General features: G+C 47.9%; 1 protein-coding gene across 1 annotated transcript in view; it reads right to left on the bottom strand.

Moving 5' to 3' along the window:
- USP3 (ubiquitin specific peptidase 3) overlaps window positions 1–10,365 on the bottom strand; it is a 41,083-nt gene continuing 30,718 nt past the window's right edge. Inside the window, exons 9-15 of the mRNA XM_088520240.1 lie at window positions 7,676–7,822; window positions 6,923–7,029; window positions 6,675–6,755; window positions 5,587–5,705; window positions 5,307–5,420; window positions 5,115–5,182; window positions 1–352 (exon numbers count right to left, since the gene is read on the bottom strand). Coding sequence (XP_088376366.1) covers window positions 187–352; window positions 5,115–5,182; window positions 5,307–5,420; window positions 5,587–5,705; window positions 6,675–6,755; window positions 6,923–7,029; window positions 7,676–7,822 — 802 coding nt within the window. The 3' untranslated portion in view covers window positions 1–186. The remainder of the gene's footprint in view (window positions 353–5,114; window positions 5,183–5,306; window positions 5,421–5,586; window positions 5,706–6,674; window positions 6,756–6,922; window positions 7,030–7,675; window positions 7,823–10,365) is intronic.

Below are 10,365 nucleotides of genomic sequence, written 5' to 3'. Positions count from 1 at the left end.
AAAAAAAAAAGTTAGTTTGTGTCCAAGTTCAGTAAGTCAAATGCTACCATTGACACAACAAAACTAAAACCCACAAGAGGAAATTGAAAAGTGCACAATGAAATTAATAGTCTTGGATCAAGTATTTATGGAGAAATGGAAATGTTTTGTCCGGTGGACTTGATAAGTGAGAATTAGAAGGAGGTATTAAAGTTTATCTGATCCAGATTTGGCTTGCCGTTCCACGTAGAAGAGGATGTAGGCCTTGGCCTTTACCACAGTCTCCTCGTCGGTCAGAGTTACAGTACTGTCGTTGAAGTGGAACCAACGACCTTCGTGCGTTGCATAGGCGGTGTAATGTCCAGAGCCAACACTGCCAGCGAGAAGGGAAGGGAGGAAAAGATTAGTGGGGGAAAAGAAGAGATGACAGGCAGGAAGAGGTACATACAGCGCTACAGTGACTGCTGCATCAACCTACTAACAGTAACGGACTAACGGACTCCAAAAGCTGGCAACATCCTTCTCCTGAGGGGCTCAGGTGCTCCACGTTAAAGCTTCTATTCAGAGCTATCAGAGTTGCTATCTTAAGTGGCTGCCTGTATCTGTCTCGCTGTGTGTGCCTATGTCTGACTGTGTCTGCTTCTGTGTGTGTGTGTGTGCGTGCGCGGCTGTGACTGCCTCCGTGGCTGCCAGTGTACCTATGTTGTCCTGTGTGACTGTGTCTACCTGTGTGCAGCAGGGTCCAGCTGTGGGGGCTGTGTGTGGCAGTGACTGTTTGTGTGGCTGCCTGAATAGCTCTGTGTGTGTCTGCATATATCTGCCTGTGTGAGCTAGTGTCCACCTGTATGACTTGTGTGTGCCTTTGTGGCTGCTTTGGTCCCTGTGTGCCTGTACTTGCCTTGGTGTGGCTGTGTCTACCGGTGTGGCTGTGACTGTGTCTGCCTCTGTGACTCTGGCTATGTATGCCTGTGTGGCTCTGTTTTCCTGTGTGGCTGGCTATGGCTGTGTGGTTCTATGGGAGGCTGTTTGTCTGTGTGCTGCTGTCTGTATGGCTAGCTGTAGAGGTGGTCACCTGTCCATGGTGGGGGGGGTGTGGGGTGGTTGGCCATCTGGCTGGCTGTGTGCTTGCCTATCCGTGTGCCTGGCTGTGTGGTGCTGGCTGACCAGCTGTGTCAGTGGCCGTGGGGCTCTGTGGTTGGCTGTCAGCCTGTCTGTGGCAGTGGCCAGCTGTGTCACACCTGCTGCCTGACTGTGAGTCACTGGTTGGCTGTGAGGCCCTGTCTGTCTGTGTGGGTGTCTGTCTGTGTGACTGCTTGTCTGTGGAAGTGGCTGTCTGTCCAGCTGGGGGCGGAGGGGCTGTGTGCCTCTCTCTTTGTGGCTGTGCTACCATCTGTCTGGCTGTGGGCTGGCCACCTGTGTGGCCGGCTGTGAGACGCTGGCTGGACAGATGCATGGGTGGTGCCTGTCTGTAGGGGTGGCCGTTTGTCTGTCTTGGGGAGGTTTGGGGTGGGGGGGGAGGTAGCCAGCTGAGGGGTAGTCTGTGCGACTGGCTGTGAGGCACTGACTGTCTGTTCACATGGCTGGCTGCGTGTGTGTGAGAGAGACTGTCTGTGCCCACTACAGTGCGGCCGTCTGTCTATTTGTGGTACTGTGTTTCTGTGGCATCAGCTGGCGGGGGCAGCTGTGTGGGTGGCCCTGTCCATCTGTGGTGCTGTTTGGCTGTGAGGAGCTAACAGGGTGGCTGTGTAGCACTGGATGGCCAGCTTTTTTTTTGGGGGGGGGGGGGGGGGGGGGGGTCTGTCTCTGTGGCTGGCTGTGGAAGTGTCCAGCTATCTGTCTGTAGGGGTGCCATCTGTGTAGTTGTCTGTGTGTATGGGGGGGGGGGGGAGACTGTTTGTCTGTTCTGCCATCTGTCTGTCTGTGGGGTGGCCAACTGTGTGGCACTGGCTGGGTGGCTGTCCAGTTGGGGGTTGGCTAGCCATCTGCACAGCTGTCTGTCTTGACTGTGTGGCAGTAGCTCTCTGTGGCTGGTGGGCAGGGGAGCTGTCTGTGCTGGTGGATGTCTGTCTCTTTCAGGGGAGGGAGCAGCATCGCTGTCAGGCTGCGGTGGTGCCAGTCTCTGTGCCTGGCTGGCCCACTGAGGGGCACTGGGGTTTGTGTGGCTGGCTGTGTGGCTGTCTGTAGGAGTTGCTGTCCGCCTAGCTCTGGAAGGGGCTAGCTGTCCATGTGGTGTGACTGTGGGGCACTGGCTGGCCAGCTGTATGGGTGGGTGGCTGTCGGCCTGTGGCACTGCTTGTCTGTGTGACGCTATCTGTCCATGTAGCATGTCTATGGAGTGCTGGCTGCCTAGTGCTGTGTGTCTGTGTTACCATCTCTCTGTTGGGGTCAGGGAGGGGAGGGGTATCTGTGTGGCTGTCTCTGTGGCTGGCTGGGAGGCACTGGCTGGCTGTGGGGGTGGCACTGTCTGTGTTGCAGGCTGGCTGTGGGGGTGTTTGTCTGTCTTTGGCTGGCTGTGGGGATGTCTGTCTGGCTGTGGCACTGAATCTCTGTGGGGGAAGGTCACTGACTGGCTGTGGAGGCAGCCTTCTGTGTGGCTGCCTACGCAGTGCTGTCTGGCTCTGTGGATGTCCATCTGTCTGGGGCACTGTCTGTAGCAGTGCTCTGCTGTCTGAGTGTGGGGCAGCTAGCTGCATGGCACGGGCCGGCTGGTTGTGTGGGTGGCACTGTCTGTGCTGCTGGCCACCTGTGTGGCTGTGGGGTGGCCAGCTGTGAGGGCTGTCAGAGCAGGTGGGTGTCACAGGCTGACCAGCTGCATGAGTAACTGTCTGTGATGGTGGTTGTGGCACTAGGTGACTTCCCATCCATCCGTCTGTGGCACTGTCCGTCTATAATGCTGACTACCTATAGGGGTGGCCAGTTGTGTGGCACTGACTGTTCAGCTGTGTGGGTGGCACCGTCTGTGGTGCTGTCCCTGTCTGTGGGTGACTGCTCCGCTGGCTGTGTGGCACTGTCTACCTGCCTGTGGGGATGGCTGGCTGTGGGGATGGCGGTCTGTGATGCACGCTCTGTGGGGTAGCTGTCTGTGTGCCTGGTGTTGCGGCTGTGTGGTGCTTTCTGGCTGTAATGGCGGCTGTGGCATTGTCTGTGGCACAGGCCAGCTGTGAGGCACTGTCTAATCAACTGGCTGGCCAGCTCTGTAGGGAAGTGGCTGGCTGGCTCTGTGACACTGTCTGTGGCGCAGGTGGTCTGTTTGGCTGTCTGCGTGTCCATAGATCTCTGAGTCTCTCTGGCACTGTCTGGCTGTGGGGGGTGGCCAGTTGTGTGGCACCACGGGGCTGCCTGGCTGGGTGGCACTGGCCATCTGTGCGGGTGGCACTGGCCCTCTGTGGCACCAGCTGGCTGTGAGGCAGGGCTGAGGGCGCTGTCTGCCTGTGGCTGGGCTGTCAGGGTGGTGCAGGCTGTGGGGGTGTCTGCAAGGTACAGGCTTGGCCATCTGCCTGTGATGGGATGGGGGGACTGTTGGGCCGGCTGTCCGTCTGTCTGTGGCACTGCCCGGCCGTGGGGGTGGCTGTCTGAGTGCCTGTGTGGCACTTGCTGTCCGTGTGGGGCACGCTGGGACAGGGGCCATTGGGCCCAGCTATGAGGTGCTGTGTGTCTCTCTGTGGGAGCTTGGCTGTCTGCCTGTGTGTGTGTGCGTGTGTGTGTGTGTGTGTCCATGCGGCTGAACTGATGTGAGGCTGCAGCCATCTGTCAGGCCGTGGCTGTCAGTCTGTCTCTCTCTCTCTCTCCCCCTCTGTGTGTGTGTGTGTCCATGCATGTTTATGCCCACAGGTATCTATCTGTACTCACATGCCACAGTTCTGTGTTGCACAAAGCCTTCCTTGCACCCAAGCAGGGGATGCTTATATACTCATTTATATATAAAGTAAATATATAATGCTTATATATAAACATTAAACAAACCCATGAGCTGTTACTTGTGTTAGCTCTGCAAATTTTACTGTTTTATTTTTGTAAAGTCTTTCCCACTTTAGACTATAGGCATTCCTGTAGTCTTAACATAATCAAAGGCCCATTGACAAAGACCAAAAAAGCAAAAAGAAAATAAAGTTTATATTAAACAGAGAGAGGTTTTGGAGCCCTAAATCAAATTTTCATTACTATGCCACATAAGACCTGCTTTCCACTTTCTTATAGGTTGTAACATAGTGCCTGAATGCTTTCAGCCATCTAATTCCATTTCAACTATGACCAACTTTCATTTACTCTCTGCATAGTTGATTTTCTTAGGTCTTGGAGGCACCAGTACAGATGCACGACCGTGCTGCAAAGCGCTCCTTCAATCCTCAAGTCAAATAGTATGGCTTTCTTTTGGAAGTTCAGCCCATTCCTTGTAGAAAAAGCAAAAAGCATGGCTTTCTGGAAAGAACTTTTACAAATATCTTAGACTTACATCAAAGGAATGAACAATGTTTTGATTAATGACTTAGTTTCTTTAGAAAATCCTTTTCTCAGCTTCACCTTCATAAAGTGAGCTCCTAAATGGCAAGATTAGATTACATAGCTGCTCAGGAAAAAGTTATCTTGTCCCTACTCTTGCTCTTTAAGGATCAGTGCAAAGTTCAGCAACACAGGAAAAAGACCCTACTCCCAAAACCACAAACACTAGCATGCCCCAAGGTTATGCCTACTATGCTCCCGCAAGTCCCACTTCTGTAGGAAGAAGGTAAATGCAAGCTAATTGCTTTTACTGTGATCATCTTAATTTCTCTGTATTTGGTCCAAACATACTTTTCAACATAAGCATTGTGTGCCTTTTAACTGAACCAGCAGAAAAACTATTTCTGTATACTAGGAATGTCAAAGTGAAGCACTAGCTCTGTTGGTTTTAATGCAGGGATGGACAGTTTTCATCAGATGTCCCCTTTCGGTCCCAAAGACTGACTGCCGGTAGAGACTTCCTAGAATTTACTCTATCCTAAGTAATGAGCAGTTAAGCTCATTCCCATCTGAATTTAAAAATTGCTGCTTATTTCCACTAGTGAAAATACAGACAGAAAATCCAAAGTGTGTCAGCATGTACTTCAGTAGGAAGAAGGTTTCTGCGCACAAGCTGGCTCACTCCGTGTACTCACCCTGAACCATGATGCACAACCACAGCTGCAAGGTCGTACAGGCAGCTTTCTGGGCCGCTGTTTTCTGGCTACAGTTAAAAAGACAGAAAAACACTTCAGATTTGAAATGACATCTACTGTAATTTGTTAGTAAAGAAAGCCACACGCAGTGGAATATTCCTCTACAGGAGATATCAGTGAGCATCTTCATACCTCTAATAAGTAGCATTTCATGTCCAGGCCTCGTAATGGAAACTCAACATATGTATCAACCTTGTTTCTTAGATATGCTGTCCAGTGAAATCGTTTCAAGTGTAAGCATAGCACCTACAGGAGAGAGAAAAGAGAGAGGTATGTTAGAGGACTAAGTTGAACTGATTAGCAAACATCGGCAGTAGCCAATGGACCAGTTATGCACTGGTTTCTAATAACAGCTGGGCAACCATTTCTCTTGACACATTCCCGTGCTGTGACTTTTCAAGCATGTACAAACCTTTGGTAGTTTCTGAATCCAAAATTTTTTGGTGGATTTCTGCTTCTTTTTGCATTTATGGCACATATAGAGCTCTGTCTCATCAAGTTCTTCCAGGTCTGTAAAACTGCGAAGACAGTCTAAAAAACACATAAACCTAACTCAAGATGACTTCAAATGACTTCTGAAGCATGAAATGTAGCAAAATAGAGAAATGTGCTGCAGTCATTCTGGTTAACGTTACTGTATGTTTGTGCAGCAAAACAGCTCTAAATATGCAGTAAAACATTAACATGATGTAGCATGCAGAGCTCCTTGTTCCTTAAAACCCTTTAGAAGTTATGAACTTCAAGTCTACAATTGGACTCAATGATCTTGAAGGTCCTTTCCAACTATAATGGTTCTATGATATTGATTCTATGAACAGTTCAAAAGTAAAAAATCTCTTCCTTCTTCAAGCAGGATCCCATCTGATACAGAGCACAAGCATTAATTTGCAAAAGCAGCTAAATGACTTGCTAAAAAAAGACTATTCAACTATTGTTAAAGCCCCCCCCCCCCTTCTCTCTCTCTCCCTCCCTCCAGGAAACAAAGCAAAACGGGGGGGAGGGGGGGAAGAAACAGTTTTTCACTACTAAATAGTTGACAGTTTTCAGCAAGTACCTTTACAAATCTGTAGAAATTAACATCCATTAAACCAAGGTCAAAAGCTTCAGCAGCCACCTGGCCTGCACTGTATTTACACCATTTTAAAAAGCAGGCCATGCAAAAGCCTATAGGGCACGTTTTCAAAACACAGTCTGAACAATTGCAGCTACACAAAAACCCACACATAACTATTGCTTTGGAAAGACTGCAACATATCACAAATAGTCTCATCACAAGAAATCCCTGCTCCATCTTCCTCAGGATTTAGCTGACCCGGAGCCCAGAGCACCTCTCAACCCCAGTTCACTGCAGCAGTTTGTCAGTACACACTGACTGGGGAAAAAAAATCTGCACAGACAATTATCAAGAGGTCAGCTCCTAGGTTAAATCCTGGCTTTCCTGACATTAACAGCTATGTCATGTACTCCTGTTAATTATATCACTTCTCTAGTCACTCTCACCTCGTAGTGTGCACATTGGTCCATTTTCTTGATTTTTAGTACGTTTATTTCTGAACTGACTTGGAATATCTAGTGAAAGGTCTAGAAAAACAAATAAAAAGAAAAGTATTAGGGCAGAATCAAACTTCATATTTTATCATTTCAGGCTAAGACTTGGTTCAATAACGCAGCATCAAAAAATGCGTCAAGTTTCAGATTTATTTCTGCCTTAATTCACCCAATACATTTGAATACACAAAGCATCTTACCTAGGAATGGGTCAAACTTTCTAGATTCAGTCCCACATATTAAGCAGTTGACTTCGTTTTGAAGAATGCCTCCAAAAATTGCCGTGACAACAGTAGAAGCTCCATTTCTAGACAAACCACAGAGGAAAACGCAGTCAGAAGTTAATACCTAGTACATCTTTACTCCTAACAAGTCACTTCTATGTACGGACCAAACTGCTCTGCCTAGTTAACCAACACTCACTTAGGTTCAGCCCTGGGCACTTCATTTATCCCCAAACTGCACACCAGCATTTCCATATGGTACAGTATTTTAACCCAATAATGAAAGCTGTTTCTGAAAAGCAGTTTTAAATACTCTTTTTTTTCCATCTTAGGTAGGTCAAGGGTATTTTTACCAGGAATCTTCACCCTGCTTTATTGTAACTAGTCTTGACTTCTAAAATACGGGTCTGCACTTCTCCCATTAATTGCCTCCAATGACTGGACAGGTTGCACTGGGATACAGTAAGTAGTATACGCATCATCCTTGTTCTCTATGCTTTACTCTGTCCTTTAGGTGCTGTAGCAGACTATATAATGGGCTTAAAGTCCAATGGCACTGAGACGTAAAACACTGATTTAAGACCAGCTTTCTAACTTGCCGTGTTAAGGAAGCACTAAAGAAAAAAAAAAAAAACACACAAGGATGCACGTACTAAGAATTTCACATCCACACCACACAAACGCACACAGGGGCATTAGGATGTCAAGGAATTTGGAAACCTTTCTTACATGCAGCATTTGTTGCTTGCGGACAGGCCAGAGTTCTCCTGCAGGATGACTGAACGGGAAACACCGTTGAAGCCCCCCTGGAGTTCCAGGTGCAGGTGGTCCAAAAGGTAACGCATGAACTCGTGGGCATCCTGCTGCTGGTAGCCCCTGGGGAGAAGGAAACAGCAACAACAGTCACCACATGCACAGGCTGCAGCTGCGACCCGGAGCCTCCCGAACACACATGGAGGAACATTCCCATAGTAACATTGAGCCAAATTTACAGAGACAGGTTTAGTTTGTATCAAAAATATTTTCCAATTAGCCTGTCGAGACAAGCCGAGTGATCTGTCCTTTGCAGATCTACCACTATGCACTCCTCTTTTTGACCTTTTTTACTTTATTTGTTGGGTTTTTTTTAAAGTTTAAAGCAAGAGACTTTTCAGCAATCAGCAGAGGGTACTGCTCGCATCCTGTTAAATAATGTAGTTGCCTCATTATCAGCCTCAGAAAAAGCTGCCTGTGCCAGTAACATTCCAGTTCCAATACACATAAATAAATAAATGAGCCCAACGGCAGCAGTGGTCTCTCCTCACCCACACAACACACAAGCATCTATCCTAGTTCCTCTTCTTCATTGTTGGTTACTGACTGCACGTGACAGCATCCACACAGAATGACCAGTTGCGATTCCAGCTGAGAGCAACCCTGCTAGCCCAGCTGAAACCGCAACAGCCCCGCTCAACATCCTCAAGTCTCCAAGCTGGCGGTGTTCCCTGGGCTGCTAACCCCTGGCCTACCCAGGAAGGGCTTTTATCCCTGGGACTTGTGTCCTTCCAGCAGCAACAGACTCCCAACTAATTAAGAGGAAAGAGAGCTTTTTCCCCTCTTCTCAGGCGAGCTCTAGAGCCCTGCCCCGCTGCGTGACACACACCAAGTGCTGGGGCTAGGGGCCAGAGCATCCCCGCGGGGTTGGACTTGGCAGGAGGGTCCCGGGCTCAGCTGGGTCACCCTGTCCATCAGCATGGCCGTCATTATCTCGCCCCAAGAAAGCTACTGGCAGGGAAACACCAAAGCCATCAGGGTCAGAAGCTCCTTAAAATTCCTCACGCTAAAGCATGCGTCGCACTTCAGAAACAGTAAGTATTCATTTGCCATAAGAGCCACATAAAGCTCTATGAGCCAGAGTAGGAAAACATGCACAATGAAACATTAAAAGCCTCATGCAACAGTGACACGAATATTCACAGGTCTTTGCAGGCCTGGTTACAAAAATCCCCAGAAAGGAGGGAGCCACCTCTCCTTTCTGCTCGCTTACGCTGCGCTCCTTCTTGTTTGCTGATGCAAGGCACTTGCATGAAGGGCCAAGGAAACAAAATACTCCTATTCTGATTCTCCCTATGTATTTCACTACAGTGATTTAGATTTATTATAATCACCATCAAGCACATATTCCAAAAGTACAGAGTTATTGCATGACCCAGATAGTTAGCAAATGCTTTCTTAGTTGGGGACCAACTTTAGAAGACAGCTACAAAGCTGCTGCCAAGCACAGATGTTACCAGAGTCCCCCTTGCTGGACAGCCCATTGCTTCTGTGCACCATGAAAACACCTTGATATCTCTACCCTCATTTGCACCCGTGAAAAACTGATGCACAGAAAAACCAATGTGTTTCAACAGACCAGAGGCCTGCAGAGCCCAAAGCAGGACTCAGTTCTCCCCAGGCTGCAATACAATTGTACATTATCATGAAATAAAGCAGTAAAGCAGAAATCTGCTTTGAAGGCACGAGTGAGCTGTAAACACAACAAGGTTAAGTCAGAAGTCACAGAGTTCATACAGGATTTGCTTAGTTTACTTAATACTGGTTTCTTGATTTGAACATCTAGATAATCATAATGAACAGCCAAAAAAGAAATGTATGGAAAGGCTTTGTCCCGGACCCCAGAAAGGAATGCTTATTCTTTTTAACATTAGCTTCCTGAGAAAAGCTTTGAAGTAACACGGCAACAAATGTGACAATACCTCCCCCGGTGCCATGGCACACGGGTGCCTGTGTTCCTGATGCACGTGCCCGTCTGTCTGTGCATACAAATGCGATACTCATAAATGAGACTTTTTTGAATTTGTTATACAGCATAAATATAGCTGCAGATCTTAAAATAACACCATGTTACTGACCATATAACTCTTCAAAATAAGTTAAGATCAAAAGGCCCTTCAAGTAAGAAGGCCTTTCTTCAACAGGCAGCTCTTGTAATAAAAGTGATCTCCCTGTACCCGAACCAGTTCGATTCAAGCCCATTTCTGACATTCCTTCTCCTACGGGCAGCAAGGCAGAACACAAACAGGAGGAGTTACTAGGAAAACAGAGCGAACTATTCAGGCTGCAGCTCCGCGGGCGGCTGCAGAACCAGCCCAGCAGGCAGCAGAAGTCAGCAGCAGACTCAGCACCGCAGTCAAAGATCAGGACTTCCACGGCAGCATTACAGCTTACAGCCACACCAGTTCTCCAGTTGTGCTTACAATGCACAAATTAAAAGACTATAGGCTATATTCTCTACCTGCTGTATGTGTTGTAAGACAGAGGGCCAAAAAAAAAAAAAAAAAAAAAAGCATACAGAGCATTTTGCTCTCCTCGTAACAATCTACATAGGAAAACCTGTAAGAAAAACAGCACATGAACTCCTTAGGCACAGGCCTTTAATA

This window comes from Tinamus guttatus, unplaced genomic scaffold (genome assembly GCF_059628265.1).
Source record: "Tinamus guttatus ecotype Peru unplaced genomic scaffold, ASM5962826v1 Tinamus_guttatus_pri_ptg000004l, whole genome shotgun sequence".
Taxonomy (NCBI): Eukaryota; Metazoa; Chordata; class Aves; order Tinamiformes; family Tinamidae; genus Tinamus; species Tinamus guttatus.
Note: the sequence above shows the minus strand (reverse complement) of the source record. Positions and strands in the feature narration are given on the sequence as shown.